We start from the raw sequence: 22220 nt of genomic DNA, 5'->3' as shown, positions 1-22220 counted from the left end.
TTATAATAGTATAGTTCACGGTTCGTTACTCGAGGTGGAACAGTTAAGATCACAAGTGAACAAAACACTTGGAAAAAGAATCGCTATCATCCACAAATTACATCATGAATGCAGGGTTACACTGGACTGAAATTAGTCATTGCGGAGTTGTGTCCCTTTTGTTTGGGTGCACTCTCCACTGAATACCAGAGCAAGCCTGTGATCCGTCGTAAAAATATTATGTCCGTGTCGTTTCTCATATTGTTTGTGTTATTGATTCAAAACAAATCCATAGCTTTCAAATATATGTCAGTAAATTTGTTCACAGTCAACATTTGTCATCAAATATTCACTGTTGAGTTTCTGGTTTAATAGTTGACAGGAAGCTCTTCTAGTGCGTTAACGTTTCACCTAACACTCCAGGTTGTAATAGACGTGACATTCATCTGGAGTTAACGTGCTGTCTGACATAATATTATCCAGACTAAATATGCTGCTCGATTCTGTAGAATAGGTTTGGTGAAGTTCCCAAATGGGGACACGCTTATGTCAGACAGACTGGGGACACCCTTATGGCAGACAGATTGGGGACACCCTTATGTCAGACAGATTGGGACACGCTTATGTCAGACAGATAAGGGACACCCTTATATCAGACAAACTGGGGACACGCTTATGTCAGACAGGCTGCATTGGACACGCTGATGTCAGACAGACTGGGGACACACTTATGTCAGACAGACTGGGGACACTTGAGTCGGACAGACTGGGGACACCCTTATGTCAGACCAACTGGGGACATGCTTATGTCAGACAGACTGGGGACACACTTATGTCAGACAAACTGGGGACACGCTTATGTCAGACAAACTGGGGACACGCTTATGTCAGACAAACTGGGGACACACTTATGTCAGACAAACTGGGGACACGCTTATGTCAGACAAACTGGGGACACACTTATGTCAGACAAACTGGGGACACGCTTATGTCAGACAAACTGGGGACACGCTGATGACACACAGACTGGGGACACACTCAAGTCAGACAAACTTGGGACACGCTTATGCCGGACAGACTGGCGACACAGAGTATAATATCTAATATATTATTTTCTATTTATGTAGAAAGCAACTTATTAGTCCGATGGAATGTCATGCTATTTTGAGGGGGGAAAAAGAAGACATTTGGGGAACGAAATAATGTTTCCAACATTTCATGTTCCTTCTTTGCATTGTGCCCGAAATAGAGCCACGCATGACCGGCACAAGAGGTACAGTTACCTACCTTGTGTCAGGGTGTATTCTTTCTCATTGAACTCGGTAAGAAGAAATATATAGAGAATACTACGCTCATTCTCGTTAGATACCATTTTTTCGAAACGAGTGGACTTTCTATGGTATCTGATCCACGTTCAATATATATTAAGTGTAAATACATAACAACTTTCGTTCGTTGACAGACCAAACTGAAACCGGTTGCAAAATCTGGTTGCGCATGAATATTGATACATGCCCAAATATGGGCAATGTTGACATTTCTATGTACACGCATTAACAACATGCGCCTGCATTTGTGTTTGCAAACGAAACAGCACCGACGCTCAAGATCCTTTTTGGAAGAATTTCTTCAAGTTAAGGTAATTCAACATTTATGTTGTTAGTACGCAGGACACCTTATAAGAAAATTTGAAATGTCACATTAGCGCCGCGCTTTGAATATCGGACCAAGGATAGGTCACTCGCACTGCCGGGGTCCCGTCTGTGCATTCAAAATGGTTCGGCGTCCTTGATCTATCAGCTGAATCTATATCATGTCCGTACCATTTTGGAAGAGGGAAATCAGAGTGTTCGCCAAAGACATTCATGTTAACTGTACCACCCTATAACTGAAGACGTGAAAATCAACAAACTCGGGTCTGCTTGCATGTCAGTGACAGCTTCGAACGAAGGGCAAGGTCACTCCCGGAATAAGAAAAGACAACCGTGATCTACTCACAGCGTTTTACGCTGGAGATGGGGAATGTTATTGATCATATTTGGGATATTTTGGGCCACATAATCAGAAATCAGGCACACTTCTGTGGAGTTTTCGAATGATTTGTATCGGAAATGTTCACTTTGAGTGATGTGGTCGTACAGTCGTGAACAAACAACTCCCGAAACAGTGCCACAAAATACGCTTCGAATTTGACACTGATGGCAGAGCCTGAACATCCCAAGTAAGTCTAGATATCTGCCCAGATAGTTTAAACTGACTTCACTTCACTACGCTTATCCCTTTACGTTAAATCAAATTGAAAGTTGCGAAAGTGGTCGGCTGCGTCACGCTCATGGGGACCCTACAGTACCACAAACTTTTCAAACACGTGACTATACCCTATGACGTAATTTTTAGTATTTTGTTGCCAGTCACCGGCGACGTCAGGACTCATTGAGTGTGCATAAGCTCCTCCCAGGGATCTATCATCTCTACACGCAATGTCATTGAATACGCCCAGCGGTGTTGAGAATTGTGAATATTTGTTTACTAAATATAGCCTGCGGCGGCGCATTTTACAGCAAGCGCTAGTTTACGAAAGCACTTTTATTTTTTATTTATTTTTTATTTCGTATTTCTCGTAATTCAAGTAGCTAAAATGGTTATAAATGGGAACTAATATGCATATATTATTTTTCCGGTTCATTAATTTTCATTATTATGCACAAAAATGCAGTTTATTAGGGATATCGCTGAACACATCCCAATGTCGCCAGTGTTAGGGTAGGTTACCTCGAACTCTATCCTTAGCCCTTGGATCCCCTTTACGATCATTAGGGTTAGGTACTCGTTTAGTGGCTGTTCTATAGATTCTATAGAGGCTCCGGAGCACCTTTAGAATACAGTACCACAACGTCTCGTGAGGACGATCTCTGCCGTAGGTCACATGTCTGAAAGACAAGCAACCAGATTTTGTGAGAATCCGTCGGACGCGAACTCGCGGATTGTTAGCCGGACAGCTAACCGACAGCTACGTCCACACTGTGAAACTAAGTACAAATTTACCTAGTCATGCCTTCGACGTTGCGGAACTGAACGAAAGGGGTCGAATAGGTGACGCACACTTACGAAGGTTACGGGTAGGCATGGTGTCTCGTGACTTTAGTATACGGACACTTACGAATGATCCCGATGCCATTTGGCACATTCGTCTCATCCCGTAATCAACAAGATACCGAGTGGTGAGGAATGAGCCGATATGGCGCGAACTGAAAACGGCTCCAGGCGTCAGACGTCAGACGTCAGACGTCGCACTCGCGAGTACGCATGAATGACATGGCATTTAATAATTCGTCGAGTGGATTTTGTAACAGAAAAGTGTGGTAGGGAACACTGATGATGTGGATAATAGTAAGGAACGAGGGCGGCATGAGCATGGCTAGTAACGACATAACAGTGAGTTCACACTTGAATCAGTACTGAAAAAATGTAGCCGGTGAAAGTGGCTTGTGTGAATGCTCACTCGGTTAGCTGTCGGTCTAACAATCCGAAGGTCGCGAGTTCTTTAAAACTAGTTGCTTGTATTTGAGACACGTGACATATGGCAGAGATCGTCCACACGAGAAGCTGCGGTACTGTATTCTAAAGTTGCTCCCAAAATGAATGACGTCTCGCGAAATCTTATGAATGAAAAAAGTAGTCCTGTATCTTCACCACGTGGGTAATAAATATGACTATTTAGCATAAGGGTTCGATATTAACCTAAAGGCAAATAGGAAAGTGTTTGATTTTTTTTATCAACTTTCAACAAGGCATTTCATATCTCTTCTACAAATTTCTGTATAGAGAAAATAGACACATTCAATTTTCTCCATGCATAGATTAAATTTAAGGTTAATTTCAAACTAATTTAACTCCCCATACCGATCTATCGTGATCTATTCCCGCGAAGCGTGACAGTGTGTGCACGGGAGCAGGCAAACCAGTGGTAGAAAGTGTGAGCATCGACCCACGACTTTGGGGCACGACGGACATGCATCATCCTGGTCAGAGTTAAGAGGTGATCATTGACTTCCCACATAATTGATGAGGTTGTAAATACAAACACAAAGCAGTTTCTTCAGTAACGTGATATATTACTCAGATGTTAACAGAGAAACAATGACACACGCACAACATAATCAGCGATTATTTTACACACGGAATTACAAGAGTGTAAAATCAATATGAATTAAAGAACCAACAATTAAACTGTTTATAAAGTTTGTTCCTTGTGGCGAGGGTCGTAATTACATTTCGTGACGGATCTTTCCAACTGGCATTTCCTTTGTGAATCTAACAGAAAGGTTCCTGGAGGATCAGGTTGGTTTCTTTTCAGCATCCTGTCCTCTCTTTGTGTCTTTCAGAATGGATCTTACACTGGAAGTGACCTTCAACTTGGTTTCATTCTTATCTGTGGCCTTGGCCTTCACCAAGTTGTCACCGGAAGCAGAGAAGTCTGTCTTCACATGTGAGATCCTGCTTGGAACATTGTCCTTTGACTTTCCTGTGTAAGGTCTTCGAGCCTTCCTTGGTTGAACTGGAGGACTGACGCTGGAGGAACTGGTTCGCTTATTGGCAGGAGTGTGACAGGTCAGAGGCGCAGTCTGGCGCTGGAGAGCTGCCAGCTCTTCCTCCAGCTTCTTCTTCTGCTCCATCTCTGTCTGCTTCTCCTTCTCCCAGTCCCCCGCCAGTCCCTCTAGCGTCTGCTTCAGTTCCTGGACCTCAGCCTGCGCCATTGTGTAACTGAGACGATAGTTGTAATACTCCAGCCTATAGTCCTGTCTCTCCGACTCAACTTTCAGCCTTAAGGCGTTCTCCTCCCGCAGTTGTCGGGCCTGTCGCTCGTTCTCCTCTCTCAGCTTCTGGTTCTCATTGAAAAGGTGATCGAGAAGACTGAAAAAGACATGTCGATAGTTTAGAAGATATCGTTTCTCAAAGTCATTTTGTCAATATTTAAATGAGGTATACATTTCTTATTTTTCTATTTTGTATTTTGTACGCTAACATTAGACACATTGCACCTGCATGGCAGTGTGCATCAGGGATGGGCATCACGTGGTCTACAATGTAACGGTAGATGTGCTACGATTTCGTCTCGTGACTGACAGAGAAGAAGATTGTGTCGGTTCTAGATTAAACTAAAATGTTCATTTCTATGACTTATCACACCAAACGAACGTTCATGAATATTAAACGAGACTGTGCCTACCTTTCCTCCAAATCTCCGACTTGAGATTTCAGGTCCATGTACTGAACTGGAAACGAAAACAAAAACAAAAGTACAAACACCCGACTCGATTCCACTGTTATATAAAGATCAAAACATATTTGGAATGTAACTGTAATTGCTTCAAACAAACACATCAAGTAATGTTATCTTGCATTTAATTTGTTTTGTATTATAAATTCAGGATCTCCTACCAAGTAAATCTTGATGCAGTTCTGGCGTTCTTGAACTTCGTGGGTCAGACTGACACTCGTCCGCCTCGAGTATGGGGGAGAGTAGTTTCCGACTCTTCAGTCGTTCTTGTGGATACATCTTCATCTGTGGGATAAAAATACATCTAATATGAATTTAGGAATTGGAGCATTTACATTGCAGACTGAGATTTGATCCAAACAGAACAAGTTTATGGACAAAACAATAACTAAAACATCAGACAAATAGGCAAAGTGATTCAATCTACACGTTACATATGTGCGTGAAAATCTTTCAGAAAAAGACAGAAACATTTGAGTTCCCTAATCACATTGGAAACTGTGTGTTAATGAATACAAAAGTAATTTACTGATAACGAATTTCAGACAAGTGAATATAGATGTCAACGAGGGTTAGGAAACAAAGGCTATCAGTAAAAGTAAACCAACTGTAGGAGTTAGACTGGCATTGCTTACCTAATACTGAGATGAGGTGTAGACTTGTGCAAGTAGACACAGACCAGCAACAAATGTGAAGTTTTGCAGCAGCAAGTTGCCAGCAACAGATGTACGTCTGAACACCACCAAGTTGTGTCGGCGACTGAGTGGGAACCATCAATGTCGTCATGGAACCATTCTGTGACGTCATTTCCACTGTTTCTGTCTATGACGTCACTGACAGTGTTTACCATGCTCGGTACAGCTTTATGTAAGCTGGGCTCCGTCTCTTCACGACACATAACACATTATGCGTGTTTAAGACGCACAGATTAAGTCTCCTGTCAAAGCAGTAAAAGACGTCAGGATGCATCTTTAATTCCATAATTACTTTACATTTAGAAAACCTAGTGTTTCACTCACATCTAATACGCGTCCATATTTTATAATAGTATAGTTCACGGTTCGATACTCGAGGTGGAACAGTTAAGATCACAAGTGAACAAATCACTTGGAAAATGGGGCGGTCGGGTAGCCTGGTGGTTAAAGCGTTCGCTCGACACGCCGAAGGCCCGGGTTCTGTTCCCCACATGGGTACAATGTGAGAAGCTCATTTCTGGTGACCCCCGCCGTGATATTGCTGGAATATTGCTAAAAGCTGCGTAAAACCATTCTCACTCACTCACTTACACACTTGGAAAAAGAATCGCTATCATCCACAAATTACATCATGGTTACACTGGACTGATATTAGTCACTGCGGAGTTGTGTCCCTTTTGTTTGGGTGCACTCTCCACTGAATACCAGAGCAAGCCTTTGATCCGTCGTAAAAATATTATGTCCGTGTCTTTTTCTCATATTGTTTGTGTTATATTACACACAACAGCCCGTATTGATTCAAAACAAATCCATAGCGTTCAAATATATGTCAGTAAGTTGTTCACAGTCAACATTTGTGGGGACACACTTATGTCAGACAGACATGGGACACTTATGTCACACTAATATATTATTTTCTATTTATGTAGAAACCAACTTATTAGTCCGAGGGAATGTCATGCTATTTTGAGGGGAAAAGGAGAAGAAATTTGGGAAACGAAATACTGTTTCCAACATTTCATGTTCCTTCTTTGCATTGTGCCCGAAATAGAGCCACGCATGACAGGCACAAGAGGTACAGAGTTACCTACCTTGTGTCAGGGTTTATTCTTTCTCATTGAACATGTAACGTATTGCTTCCTGGAGCTAATTACTCGGTAAGAAGAAATATATAGAGAATACTACACTCATTCTCGTTAGATACGAGATTTATGAAACGAGTGGACTTTCTATGGTATCTGATCCACGTTGAATATATATTTAAGTGTAAATACATAACAACTTTCGTTCGTTGACAGAACAAACTGAAACCGGTTGCAAAATCTGGTTGCGCATGAATATTGATATATATGCCCAATATATGGGCAATGTTGACATTTCTATGTATACGCATTAACAACATGCGCCTGCAGTTGTATTTGCAAACAAATCAGCACCGACGCTCAAGATCCTTTTGGAAGAATTTCAACTTAAGGTTCAAGGGTCATGTCGTTAGTACGCAGGAAACCTTTATAAGAAAATTTGAAATGTCACATTAGCGCCGCGCTTTGAATATCGGACCAAGGATAGGTCACTCGCACTGCCGGGGTCCCGTCTGTGCATTCAAAATGGTTCGGTTTCCTTGATCTATCAGCTGAATTTATATCATGTCCGAACCATTTTGGAAGAGGGAAATCAGAGTGTTCGCCATGGACATTCATGTCAACTGTACCACCCTATATACTGAAGACGTGAAAATCAACAAACTCGGGTCTGCTTGCATGTCAGTGACAGCTTCGAACGAAGGGCAAGGTCACACCCGGAACAAGAAAAGACAACCGTGATCTACTCACAGCGTTTTACGCTGGAGATGGGGAATGTTATTGTTCACATTTGGGATATTTTGGGCCACATAATCAGATATTTAGGCACACTTCAGTGGAGTTTTCGAATGATTTGTATCGGAAATGTTCACTTTGAGTGATGTGGTCGTACGGTCGTGAACAAACAACTCCCGAAACAGTGCCACTAAATACGCTTCGAAGGGGACACTGATGGCAGAGCCTGAACATCCCAAGTAAGTCTAGATATCTGCCCAGATAGTTTAAACTGACTTCACTTCACCACGCTTATCCCTTTACGTTAAATCAAATTGAAAGTTGCGAAAGTGGTCGGGTGCGTCACGCTCATGGGGACCCTACCTTTAGAATACAGTACCACAAACTTTTCAAACACGTGACAATACCCTATTACGTAATTTTTAGTATTTTGTTGCCAGTCACACCGGCGACGTCAGGGCTCATTGAGTGTGCATAAGCTCCTCCCAGTGATCTATCATCTCTATGTCATTGAATACGCCTAGCGGTGTTGAGAGTTTTGAATATTTGTTTATATGCTATATAAACATATATGTTGCTATATTTAGCCTGCGGCGGCGCATTTTAGAACAAGCGCTAGTTTACGAAAGCACTTATATTTTTTATTTATTTTTTATTTCGTATTTCTCGTAATTCAAGCAGCTAAAAATGGTTATAAATGGGAACTAATATACATATATTATTTTTCCGGTTCATTAATTTTCGTAATTATGCACAAGAATGCAGTTTATTAGGGATATCGCTGAATACATCCAAATGTCGCCAGTGTTAGGGTAGGTTACCCCGAACTCTATCCTTAGCCCTTGGATCCCCTTTACAAACATTAGGGTTAGGTAATCGTTTAGTGGCTGTTATAGATTCTATAGAGGCTCCTTATATTCTTCACACAAAAACGTCGAGTATAAAGGATGCAATGGTTTTGTGTCGACTATTTTGGCTACTGGAAACTGTCCTGGAACATTCACACAAGCCGGGGTGCCTCCCTCGTTCCTTACTATTGTCCACATCATCCTTACAGTGTTCCCCACAACACTTTTCTGTCACAAAAATCACCTGGAGCCGTTTTCAGTTCGCGCCATATCGGCTCATTCATCACCACACGGTATCTTGTAGATTACGGAATGGGACGAGTGTGCCAAATGGCATCGGTATCATTCCTAACATTCGTGACCAACTCGTGTTATTCCGGGACAAGCCGAATAGCGACTCGTGCCCCTCTCGTGGCCATTTTTGCGACTGGGTTCCGTCTAAGCGCAAACGGGCATACCTAAAACAATTGTCAACTCGGTTCACATATATTTCCCCATGCATTATATGTCTTGCAAATGCAATTTAAAGCACATCGTGACATGCGGAATTATACACTATGATTAAACACATATAACTGTGTCTTGGGTATATTTTTAGACGCAAGACATATGTAAAATCAAAAAATATTTCTGATGGATTCTTTGACGAAGAACTTGAAATTGTACCCGCATTCTGATTGGTTTGTCGTATGTTCGCACATAACATTCATCAATAGGGGGACGAGTCTTCTTGCAGGCTACGGAAAGGGGCGAGTGGTGACGAATGCATTCCTAAGTGTCCGTAGACTAAAGTCACGAGACACCATGCCTACCCGTAAACTTCGTAAGTGTCCGTCACCTATTCGACCCTTTTCGTTCAGTTCCGTAACGTCATGGGCATGACTAGGTAAATTTGCACTTTGTTTCACAGTGGGGACGCAGCTCAGTGGCGAGCTAACAATCCGAAGGTCGTGGGTTCGCGTCCGACGGATTCTCACAAAGACTGGTTGCTTGTGGACGTAGCTCAGACGGAAAACTGTCAGGCTAACAATCCGAAGGTCGCGGGTTCGCGTCCGACCGATTCTCACAAAAACTAGTTGCTTGTCTTTGAGACATGTGACTTTCGGCAGAGATCGTTCTCACGAGAAGTTGGGGTACTGTATTCTAAAGGTGCTCCGGTACCCGTTTAGTGGCTATTATTGATTCTATAGATGCTCCTAATATTCTCCACACAAAAACGTCGAGAAAAAAGGATGAAATGGTTTTCTGTCGAATATTTTGGCTACTGGAAACTGTACACACGCTACATTTATTAAGTACTGATTCAAAAGCGAACCCACCCTTGTGTCGTCACTAGCCATGCTTATGCCTCCCTCGTTCCTAACAATTATCCACATTATCCTTACAGTATTCTCTACCACACTTTTCTGTCACAAAAATCACCCGACGATTGATTAAATTCCATGTCATTCATGCGTAACCGCAGGTTCGACGTCTGACGTTTGACGCCAAGAGCCGTTTTGAGTTCTCGCCATATCGGCTCATTCCTCACCACTCAGTTTCTTGTAGATTACGGAATGGGTCGAGTGTGCTAAATGGCATCGGGATCACTCGTAGGTGTCCGTAGACTACAGTCACGACATTCGTCACCACTCGCCCCTTTCCGTAACCTCCAAGAAGACTCTATCGATGAATGTTATGTGCGAAAAAAACAAACCAATCAGAATGCGCGAATGATTTCAAGTTCTTCGTCAAAGAATCCCCCAGAAATAATTTTTGATTTTACATATCTTGCATCTAAAAATGTTCGTTCAGTTCCGTAACGGCGTATTCATGACAAGGTAAATTTCACTTGTGGACGTTGCTCAGTCGGTTAGCTATCGGGCTAACAATACGAAGGTCGCGAGTTCTTTAAAACTAGTTGCTTGTCTTTGAGACACGTGACATACGGCAGAGATCGTCTTCACGAGAAGATGTGGTACTGTATTCTAAACACAAAAGGGGCGGTCGGGTAGCCTAGTGGTTAAAGCGTTCGCTCGTCACACCGAAGACTCGGGTTCGAATCCCAACATGGGTACAATGTGTGAAGCCCATTTCTGGTGTCCCCCGCCGTTATATTGCTGGAACATTGCTAAAAGCGGCGTAAAATCAAACTCACTCACTCACTCACTAAACCCAAAATGAATGACGTCTCGCGAAATCTTATGAATGAAAAAAGTAGTCCTGTATCTTCACCACGTGGGTAATAAGTATGACTATATAGCATAAGGGTTCGATATTAACCTAAAGGCAAATAGGAAAGTTTTTTTATCAACTTTCAACAAGGCATTTCATATCTCTTCTACAAATTTCTGTATAGCGAATATAGACACATTCAATTTTCTCCATGCATAGATTAAATTTAAGGTTAATTTCAAACTAAATTAACGCCCCATACCGATCTATCGTGATCTATTCCCGCGAAGCGTGACAGTGTGTGCACAGGATCAGGCAAACCAGTGGTAGAAAGCGTGAGCATCGACCCACGACTTTGGGGCATGACGGACATGCATCATCCTGGTCAGAGTTAAGAGGTGATCATTGACTTCCCACATAATTGATGAGGTTGTAAATACAAACACAAAGCAGTTTCTTCAGTAACGTGATATATTACCCAGATGTTAACAGAGAAACAATGACACATGCACAAGATAATCAGCGATTATTTTACACACGGAATTACAAGAGTGTGAAATCAATATGAATTAAAGAACCAACAATTAAACTGTTTATAAAGTTTGTTCCTTGTGGCGAGGGTCGTAATTACATTTCGTGACGGATCTTTCCAACTGGCATTTCCTTTGTGAATCTAACAGAAAGGTTCCTGGAGGATCGGGTTGGCTTCTTTTCAGCATCCTGTCCTCTCTTTGTGTCTTTCAGAATGGATCTTACACCAGGAGTGGCCTTCAACTTGGTTTCATTCTTATATGTGGCCTTGGCCTTGGCCAAATTGTCACCGGAAGCAGAGAAGTCTGTCTTCACCTGTGAGATCCTGCTTGGAACTTTGTCTTTTGACTTTCCTGTGTAAGGTCTTCGAGCCTTCCTTGGTTGAACTGGAGGACTGACGCTGGAGGAACTGGTCCGCTTATTGGCAGGAGTGTGACAGGTCAGAGGGGCAGTCTGGCGCTGGAGAGCTGCTAGCTCTTCCTCCAGCTTCTTCCTCTGCTCCATCTCTGTCTGCTTCTCCTTCTCCCAGTCCCCCGCCAGTCCCTCTAGCGTCTGCTTGAGTTCCTGGAGCTCAGCCTGCGCCATTGTGTAACTGAGACGATAGTTGAAATACTCCAATCTATAGTCCTGTCTCTCCGACTCAACTTTCAGCCTTAAGGTGTTCTCCTCCCGGAGTTGTCGGGCCTGTCGCTCGTTCTCCTCTCTCAGCTTCTGGTTCTCATTGAAAAGGTGATCGAGAAGACTGAAAAAGACAGTTCAGAAGATATCGGTTATCAAAGTCATTTTATCTACGATATTTGAATGAGATGTACATTAGTACGATTAATACGATTAGTCTCATGGCTGACAGAGAAGAAGATTGTGTTGGTTCTGGATTAAATTAAAATGGTCGTTTCTATGACCTGTCACGTCGAAAGAACGTTCATGAATATCGAACGAAACAGTGCCTACCTTTCCTCCAAATCTCCGACTTGAGATTTCAGGTCCATGTACTGAACTGGAAACGAAAACAAAAACAAAAGTACAAACACCCGACTCGATTCCACTGTTATATAAAGACCAAAACATACTTGGAATGTAACTGTAATTGCTTCAAACAAACACATCAAATAATGATATCTTGCATTTAATTTGTTTTGTATCATAAATTCAGGATTTCCTACCAAGTAAATCTTGATGTAGTTCTGGCCTTCTTGAATTACGAGGGTTAGACTGACGCTCGTCCGCCTCGAGTATGGGGGAGAGTAGTTTCCTCCTCTTCAGTCGTTCTTGTGGATACATCTTCATCTGTGGGAAAAAACATAATCACATTTGAATTTAGGAATTTGAGTATTTACATTGCAGACTGAGATTTGATCCAAACAGAACTAAGTTATGGATAAAACAATAACTAAAACATCAGACAAATAGGCAAAGTGATTCAATCTACACGTGCCAGCTGTGCGTGAAAATCTATCAGAAAAACACAGAAACATTTGAGTTCCGTAATTACATTGGAGACGGAGTGTCAATAAATACAAAGGTAATTTACTGATAAAGAATTTCAGAGCCGTGAAATATAGATGTGAACGAGGGTTAGGAAACAAAGGCTATCAGTAAAAGTAAACCAACTGTAGGAGTTAAACTGACATAGCTTACCTAATACTGAGATGAGGTGTAGACTTGTGCAAGTAGACACAGACCGGCAACAAATGTGAAGTTTTGCAGCAGCAACAGATGTACGTCTGAACACCACCAAGTTGTGTCGGCGACTGAGTGGGAACCATCAATGTCGTCATGGAACCATTCTGTGACGTCATTTCCACTGTTTCTGTCTATGACGTCACTGACAGTGTTTACCATGCACGGTACAGCTTTATGTAAGCCTAAGCTGGGCTCCGTCTCTTCACGACACATATAAAATGTGAGTGTTGAAGACGCACAGAGTCGGGAACCAGATTAATTATCCTGTCAAAGCAGTCAAAGACGTCAGGATGCATCTTTAATTCCATGATTACTATACATTTAGAAATACCAAGTGTTTCACTCACATCTAACACGCGGTCACATTTCATAATAGTTTATTTTACAGTTTGATACTCGAGGTGGAGCAGTTAAGATCACAAGTGAACAAAACACATGGAAAATGAATCGCAATCATCCACGGCTGGGTTACACTGGACTAAAATTAGTCATTGCGGAGTTATGTCCCTTTTTGTTAGGTGCACTCGCCACTGATTACCGGATGAAGTATGTTATGCGTTGTTATAATATTATGCCCGTGTCTTTTGTGTTATATTGCATGTAACAGCCCGTGTTGATTAAAAAGATAATCCATGATTTTCAAATATATGTCAGTAATCTGTTCATATGAACAATACTCACTGGTAATTTCCTACTTTGAAAATTTACATGAAGCTCTTCTAGTGCGTTAACGTTTCAACTAACACTCCATGGCCCAGTTTCACAAAGCGACCGTAACGCTACGACTATCGTAACTCCCCTAGTTTAACATGGACTTACGACAGTCGTAACGGTACGATCACTTTATGAAACGGGGCCCAGGTCGTAATAAACATGCCATTCAACTCGAGTTAATACTCAGTGTCTAAATCTCAGCAGAGTAAACTGAGAGCCTTAAAAAAACTGTAGGCCAAGTGGAAAAACTGTAGGCCCAGTGGAAAAACTGTAGGCCCAGTGGAAAAACTGTAGGCCCAGTGGAAAAACTGTAGGCCCAAATATCTTAGCTGAAGCAGGGAGACCTACTCTTGCAATATAAATTACAAAACACAACGAGTCAACCAGAAATGTTACTGCTATCACACCGAATTCCAAGAGACGTAGACAAACGTTTACTCCATGAAATCTTATATTACACAAAATCATGTTCCCGTTGCTATCTAGAGCTAGCTAGACTTGCTTTTGTATACATATCTAGATTGGTTTTTTTCCCATAGAATTAATATTATAATATTTCACAGTCATGGTGCAGGTCTTAACATGGTGATAGAAAGCCTACGTTTATCAGGATATTATCAGTTTGTAACGCATCTCTTTGACTTCATGCCTTATACCATTTGAAAGGTCTAGTCCTACTGTTTATAGATGAAAGTTATGCTTATAACATTACTTAAATAATGCTTTATAAATAATTACTTAAATAAACTGCAGGTCGTAAGGGCCTGCTGAAATTTAAAACTATCAGCCCGAGAACAAATCTGTCGGCCTCGGGCCTTCGGGCAGATGGTTTTTTTTAACACTGACGCTTTTTGATATGAGATAATGTGTTCAAAATATGTTGCTCGATTCTGCGGAATAGGTTTTACCAAAGTTTCCAATTCAGTGGTAACACTGGTAGATTCATGAAGCAATGCATTGCTCGTGTCTCTTATGTATATGCAGCTTGTGAGTGAGTGAGTGAGTGAGTGAGTTGGGTTTAACATTATTCCAGTTATATCACGGCGTGTCAGCTTAATTTGGGAGGAAATCCCGAAGTGATGCAGGTCTCAGACATTTACCACATCGGTGAAACCCACGAGCACGGGTATGATGATGTCAAACCTAGAAACATAATCGGAGCGAACCGGGATTGGAACACACAATCATAGGTTTCTAGCGTGCACAAGGGACGCAACTCTGCACAGCGAATTGCGGCCCCTTAGAAGACTGGGCCACCCGTGTCCCCGCAACTTGTGAAGTTTAACGATATCTTGTATGGCTTTAAGTTAGAATCTTAAGTTTGTACCTGTATTGTGAAGTTAATATATATGCATTTCGCAGTTATGAATGAACAGTGACGTTCGAGCCTACGTAACTCTCAATACCCGTGAAGATTCCGGGGTAGAATAGATCTTCAGCAACCCATGCTTGCCGTAAAAGGCGACTATGCTTGTCGTAAAAGGCGACTAATAGGATCGTGTGGTCAGGCTCGCTGACTTGGTTGATGCATGTCATCGATCCCAATTGCGTGGATCGATGCTCATGATATCAATCACTGGATTGTCTGGTCAAGACTCGATTATTTACAGACCGCCGTCATATAGCTGGAATATTGCTGAGTGCAGCGTTAAACAACAAACCAACCAACCAACCAACATTATTTCATGCCGATAACAATACTTATGTAGAACAGACTTCCGAAATCAGTGAGGAAATCTCAATCAGATTCATCCTTCAGAAAATCAATATTAAACACGTTCCAATATAGCTTTACTTTGGGGGAAAACTGGAAAACATGGACCATTTGTGACAAAGATAAAATTTGTCTGTGTGGAGAAAAATGTGACATTTTTTGTTTCCCATTTCTTTGAATGTCCTTTTTGCAATATCAATAGGGGTATGTCAATACAAGTCTATGTTCCATTCCCTACAAGCCTTCTACTGATGTAAGCTGATACTGGGCCCACTGGCACAAAGCGATCTTAGCGCTAAGATGATCGTAACTCCCATACTTTATCTTAGGCTTGCAAAATAGTCCCAGCGCTAAGATCGCTTTGTGCAAGTGGGCCCTGGTGTCAACCTGCGCAGGTAATGGTGGATATGGAGAAAACGGACCCCGACTGCACCATGCGTCCTCAACAATGAGTGACGTCATAGACAGAAACAGTGGAAATGACGTCACAGAATGGTTCCATGACGACGTTGATGGTTCCCAATCAGTCGCCGACACAACTTGGTGGTGTTCAGACGTACATCTGTTGCTGCTGCAAAACTTCACATTTGTTGCTGGTCTGTGTCTACTTGCACAAGTCTACACCTCATCTCAGTATCAGGTAAGCCATTACTTTTTCTGATAGATTTTGTTTGTTAACCAACTTTCACATCTATATTTCACGACTCTACGTTTGTTTATCCGTAAATTACATTTGTATTCATTAACACCTAGTCTACAATGTAATTTCGGAATTTTTTTTTATAGATTTGGATCACTTTCAATTTATTGTGTCATAGATAAATTAGTTCTGTGTGGATCAAATCTCAGTCTGCAATGTAAATGTTCAAATTCCTAAATTCATATTAGATGTATTTTTATCCCACAGATGAAGATGTATCCACAAGAACGACTGAAGAGTAGGAAACTACTCTCCCCCATACTCGAGGCGGACGAGCGTCAGTCTAACCCTCGTAGTCCAAGAACGCCAGAACTGCATCAAGATTTACTTGGTAGGATAGTCTCCTATTTTCCGCGTGCTATGCAAACTAAATAGAAGTCGAAACAATAACACCATCTGTGTGTTTGAAGAAATTACAATATTGAAGCAGTTAGTTACAATGGGAGTCTATGGATGTACCGATCTGATCAAGGTCCATGTATTCCTATAGGAAATATAAACCCTAAGGGAAATGTCAGTCAGCCTACCTCAAAATATGGAAAAGAGTCTATTGTTTGTATAAAATGTTAATCGTTTTTGTTTCCAGTTCAGTACATGGACCTGAAAGCTCAAGTCGGAGATTTGGAGGAAAGGTAGGCACGATTTAGTATGACTTTCCTTCGATGTGAGATCACATAAGCTGACGATTTTAATCAAGAACCGATTGATCTTATTCTCTGACAGATCAAAAGCTATAACGTTGCACAGCGTAGATGATATGCGTTTACCGTTACTACCCTGCTTTTGTAGAGCAGCAATGTCCATTCTGGATGTACCCAGCTGTCATTTGGTTGCAATGTGTCTAATATTGGAATAAATCCTACTAAATGATGAAATTATAAAAATATATCTCATTATAATTGTATAGATATAATGTATTTGTGAAAGATAGAAATTTAAGCCAAAACATCTTAAATATCGACATATCTTCTTCAGTCTTCTCGATCACCTTTTCAATGAGAACCAGAAGCTGAGAGAGGAGAACGAGCGACAGGCCCGACAACTTCGGGAGGAGAACGCCTTAAGGCTGAAAGTTGAGTCGGAGAGGCAGGACTATAGGCTGGAGTATTACAACTATCGTCTCAGTTACACAATGGCGCAGGCTGAGGTCCAGGAACTGAAGCAGACGCTAGATGGACTGGCGGGGGACTGGGAGAAGGAGAAGCAGACAGAGGTGGAGCAGAGGAAGAAGCTGGAGGAAGAGCTGGCAGCTCTCCAGCGCCAGACTGCCCTTCTGACCTGTCACACTCCTGCCAATAAGCGGACCAGTTCCTCCAGCGTCAGTCCTCCAGTTCAACCAAGGAAGGCTCGAAGACCTTACACAGGAAAGTCAAAGGACAAGGTTCGAAGCAGGATCTCACATGTCAAAACAGACTTCTCTGCTTCCGGTGACAACTTGGCCAAGGCCAAGGCCACAGATATAAATGAAACCAAGTTGAAGGTCACTTCCAGTGTAAGATCCATTCTGAAAGACAGCAAAAGAGGACATGATGCTGAAAAGAAACCAACCCGATCCTCCAGGAACCTTTCTGTGAGATTCACAAAGGAAATGCCAGTTGGAAAGGTCCGTCGCGAAATGTAATTACGACCCTCGCCATAAGGAACAAACTTTATAAACTGTTTGGTGTTCTTTGATTATAGATTCTTGTAATTCCGTGTATAAAATAATCGCCGATTATGTCACTGAAGAAACTGCTTTTTGTTATTATTTACAACGTCTAAAACTACGTACTTGCATGGGGGACGTCAATCTGATTATCTCTTAACAGTGACTGGTTGAGGTCCACACACGAGCTTGTCTGACCTGGTGTAAGTACACAGACGAGATTGTCTGACCTGGTTGATGCACACACACGAGCTTGTCTGACCTGGTGTAAGTACACACACGAGATTGTCTGACCTGGTTGATGCACACACACGAGCTTGTCTGACCTGGTGTAAGTACACACACGAGATTGTCTGACCTGGTTGATGCACACACACGAGCTTGTCTGACCTGGTGTAAGTACACAGACGAGCTTGTTTGACCTGGTTGATGAAAACACACGCGTTTGTCTGACCTGGTTGATGTATACACACGAGATTGTCTGACCTGGTGTAAGTACACAGACGAGCATGTCTGACCTGGTTGATGTATACACACGAGATTGTCTGACCTAGTTGATGAACATATTGGTCGTGCGCTCCAGCCTAGGGTCGACGCATGTGTCAAGTACTTTCTACTACTGTCCGATAATCAGATAAAAAAATGTACACGTGGCTGTGTACGTGGTTGTGTACGTGCTTGTATATTTGGATACGTACGTGAATATATACTTGGCGTGCAAAATATACGTGGTAATGTACGTGTATGTAAACGTGGCTATGTACGTGCATGTCTACGTGGCTATGTACGTGATGTAAACGTGGCTATGTACGTGATGTATACGTGGCTATGTACGTGATGTATACGTGGCTATGTACGTGATGCAAATGTGGCTGTGTACGTGAAGTAAACGTGGCTGTGTACGTGATGTATACGTGGCTATGTACGTGATGTATACGTGGCTGTGTACGTGATGTATACGTGGCTATGTACGTGATGTAAACGTGGCTATGTACGTGATGTATACGTGGCTATGTACGTGATGTAAATGTGGCTGTGTACGTGATGTAAACGTGGTTATGTATGTGATGTATACGTGGCCATGTACGTGATGTATACGATGCTATGTACGTGATGTATACGTGGTCATATACGTGATGTATACGTGGCCATGTACGTGATGTAAACGCGTTCTCATTAAGTCAACCAATGGTTTGTCTGACCAAGGCTCGGTTATTTCCAGGCTCCCGTGATAAAGCTGGTATAGTGTCAAACAAAACGTATGCGAGTTCGTGCCCGCTTAGTTCTACACTATAACACTGGCCATGGATAACACCATAACAACGACAGAGGGGCACGGTATGCAAGATTTAACGCGTGCCTTAGCATACCTTTGTCGCTACCATGCAGGACTGTTATGAAATATTCGGATTATAAAATCAATGAAAGTTATAATGTAACGTGAACGCTCAGGGGTGTTCGGAGACTTGAATCTTACACAAACAAAATTCCCTTTGTCGGCAAATCCATGTAATTCAAGACATTGCAAACATCAGCTGTAAGATTTGTTCTGAACACTTGGACATGTTGAGGCACAATGATATTTTCATATGCGAAGTTCAATGTTTTATTAATTATTTACTCACTTATCTTATATGTCTAAGTCTGAAAATCACTGTCAATTAGGCAGACTGAAAGTATATAAGTATATAGCAAAAAGTGTTATTTTCACCAGTGTGAAATAGCGATTTAATATTTCAGATAAATATATTATTTCATCTCTAAATAAATAATAAAGTATATTTCACGCTTTTCTCGGGTATGCCAGCATAGTTACTTAGTCAGACGTTTGGGTTAACGACCATTTAAATCGAGGACACTCGCTTTATATTTCTATCAAACATTTGCTTTAATATTTAGTAAAACTGGGCAAACATTTCTCTTTACCCTACGAATACACTAATTTTAAAATATCTTTTATCAAGATTTAAATTATAGTTTTATTTCGACCAATGCCCCTCTACGTTTTTAAAAAGAAATTGCAGAGACCATATACCGGTATAAACCACCCCGCCATACATCGGTATATACCACCCCGCCATACATCGGTATATACCACACCGCCATACATCGGTATATACAACCCCACCATATATCGGTATATATACCACGCCATATATCGGTACATGCCACCCCGCCATATATATCGGTGTATACCACCCCGCCTGGGTGAGGAATGTTAAAGTGACGCAGAGCAAGACCATATCTACCCATCCATGTATGATTGCTGCAGACTGGCCTATTAATATTAGAGAGAAATGCAATTATACAATTCATTTTCTTATGACTGGGGTGCTTATTTAAATATGTAAGCATGCAGAAATGACCTTGATATTTTCTAATTTGCATACAATGAAAATGGTCAGGTTTGATGCTTGGCACAAATTAAATCTGGAAATATTTAAATATATTTACGCTTATAGGCATTTAAACATTTGGAGATGTTATAGGTGATCGTTTAAACATGTTTATTTACAGCAATATATAAACTGACTCATTTTGGTGTTTTCAATAAATATTACGCTACCACAAAATATTTCATGATTTATTTGTATTTATCTACTTGTGTTATCTGTGAACACAACTTGCAGAGTGGCAAGCCAAAAAACAGCACTGTCTATATACACTTGCTGAAGCGCCCGTTAAATCTTCAACATCGATCGGCGGGGCGTCTGTAGGCGCCAGCTGGCCTCAAGTTGTGCGTGTTGCGAATTGAACTCATTTATGATATATCCGGTATATAAAAGATGTGTCATCGGTCTCTTATGACATTAAACAAAATTTGTAAGAAAAATAAAAATCACTTTGTCGAGAATCTAGATCAAGAGAAATGTAGCTGGATCTAGAATCTAGATCTCGACCGTGGGAGGCATCGTGACATATCTTTAGCGCAGTAATAACCAAAAGCCTTGTGTTACTTTATATTAGGGAACACTCGTGTGTTCAAATATCGAACTGATAACCACAGTACGGCAACTAAACGAAGTAATTTCATGCACAGGCAAACCAACAATCAAATTTTTATGATTTGGCGGGAATCGGCACCCCTCCTAATTTGGACTTTGAAATCGCATAGATTGGAGAATAACAAATACCACAAAACATATACAGTTGTTTACTAGCTACATTGACGAAATATGTGACGCAAGGAATGTCTGAGTTTAACACTGAGACACGAAATCTCGGCTGACACGAACAGACCAAATCGGAAACGTCGTGCCTGTGCCACTCCATGTTTCAAAGTGAGGCTACAAGGTCACAGTGACCCCACCGGTTATAAATAGATTGAATTTCCTCTCACGGGCAGGCAAGCCTCGGTGGCCAAGTGGTAAGGCGTCGGTCTCGTAAACCGAAGATCCAGGGTTCGATCCCCTGTCGGGGCTATTTTTGAAAGAGGGTTTTTATTTTCATGCAAAGTCCGCAGCTCACATATTCTTTCATCGAAACAGGAAATTGATCTCCCTCCAAATGTAACCGGAGCTATTTAAGCATGTGCAGATGTGAAAAACCCAGACCTGGTGTTAATCACAGGTGATAGAACCATTAAAAAAATAGAATAAATCACATATGAAAGAAAGAAATATTGAAACAATAATTTAATAATTGATTAATTGAATATAATTTATCCATATAAATAATGAATATATTTTATAATTTTATTTTCAAATTGTGAAATTTCACGAACGATTTTGTGTTTATAGAGTGACTAGCATCCATTTTTGTGTGCTGTTTTTCAGTGTATGTCTTGATGATGTATTAATGTCAGGTTCAATATTTTGAGTTGGATTCAATGAAACCTCAGCAGGTATTTAAATTTGGATGATGTGATTCCAATAAAATTACCAAAGACAGCCAACTGGCTTCTTTAGTCCCCCTTGAAGTAACAAATACATGCACACATATTCTCATTCTAAGCATTGCAGTTTAACCCTCACTCAGCGATATTCCAGCTAAATGAAGGTGGCCTGTAAACAATCATGTCTGGACCAGACAATCCAGTGACTGGTATTATGAGCACTGATCCACACTAGGGCTGGGACAGGTAACTCGGGTACTCGGGTCGGGAGGGTCCTGAGGATCTGGATACCCACAGGATTACCCGGACCCGTGGTTTGTCACGTGATATGTTTAATGACAAAAACTATCTAGATCTCTATGGTTGCACAACATGTTACTAATGTCCGCAGTTCTTTCTGACAATGCACAGATTCCTTCTGACCTTTTTGAGTTTTGAATAAAGATAAAACTTCAGTCAATGTATGCATGATCAGATCGTTTTATACGTGTATCTAAATACATTTTGTCAGGGCTATGGTCAAACTATTCCCAATCCGACATTTTGTACCCAACTCTTGACACCAACAGCAGGTACCTGGGTAGGGTCAGGTAATAGGGGGTATGTACCCAGGTAGTAAATTTG

The 22220-nt window shown here is 41.5% G+C and overlaps 3 protein-coding genes and 1 non-coding gene across 4 annotated transcripts; 2 read left to right on the top strand and 2 right to left on the bottom strand.

The window, feature by feature from the left end:
* Nucleotides 1-4316: 4316 nt before the first annotated feature.
* LOC139446848 (uncharacterized) lies at nucleotides 4317-5545 on the bottom strand. Its single transcript, XM_071228188.1, has 3 exons — nucleotides 5422-5545; nucleotides 5210-5255; nucleotides 4317-4893 (listed from the first exon to the last, which is right to left on the bottom strand). The coding sequence occupies exons 1-3, from the start codon at nucleotides 5543-5545 to the stop codon at nucleotides 4317-4319; spliced, it is 747 nt and encodes a 248-aa protein (XP_071084289.1).
* Nucleotides 5546-11401: 5856 nt separating this feature from the next.
* On the bottom strand, nucleotides 11402-12592 carry LOC139446838 (uncharacterized). The gene is made up of 3 exons (XM_071228183.1): nucleotides 12469-12592; nucleotides 12257-12302; nucleotides 11402-12047 (listed from the first exon to the last, which is right to left on the bottom strand). The coding sequence occupies exons 1-3, from the start codon at nucleotides 12590-12592 to the stop codon at nucleotides 11402-11404; spliced, it is 816 nt and encodes a 271-aa protein (XP_071084284.1).
* Nucleotides 12593-16323: 3731 nt separating this feature from the next.
* LOC139446830 (uncharacterized) lies at nucleotides 16324-17737 on the top strand. Its single transcript, XM_071228173.1, has 3 exons — nucleotides 16324-16447; nucleotides 16703-16748; nucleotides 17092-17737. The coding sequence occupies exons 1-3, from the start codon at nucleotides 16324-16326 to the stop codon at nucleotides 17735-17737; spliced, it is 816 nt and encodes a 271-aa protein (XP_071084274.1).
* A 3374-nt stretch (nucleotides 17738-21111) lies between these two features.
* Nucleotides 21112-21183, top strand: Trnat-cgu (transfer RNA threonine (anticodon CGU)). Its single transcript has one exon. It is a non-coding gene; the product is annotated as a tRNA-Thr (tRNA).
* Nucleotides 21184-22220: the final 1037 nt, after the last annotated feature.

This window comes from Haliotis cracherodii, unplaced genomic scaffold (assembly GCF_022045235.1).
Source record: "Haliotis cracherodii isolate W230 unplaced genomic scaffold, xgHalCrac1.p SCAF_10, whole genome shotgun sequence".
In the NCBI taxonomy this organism is placed as follows: Eukaryota; Metazoa; Mollusca; class Gastropoda; order Lepetellida; family Haliotidae; genus Haliotis; species Haliotis cracherodii.
Note: the sequence above shows the minus strand (reverse complement) of the source record. Positions and strands in the feature narration are given on the sequence as shown.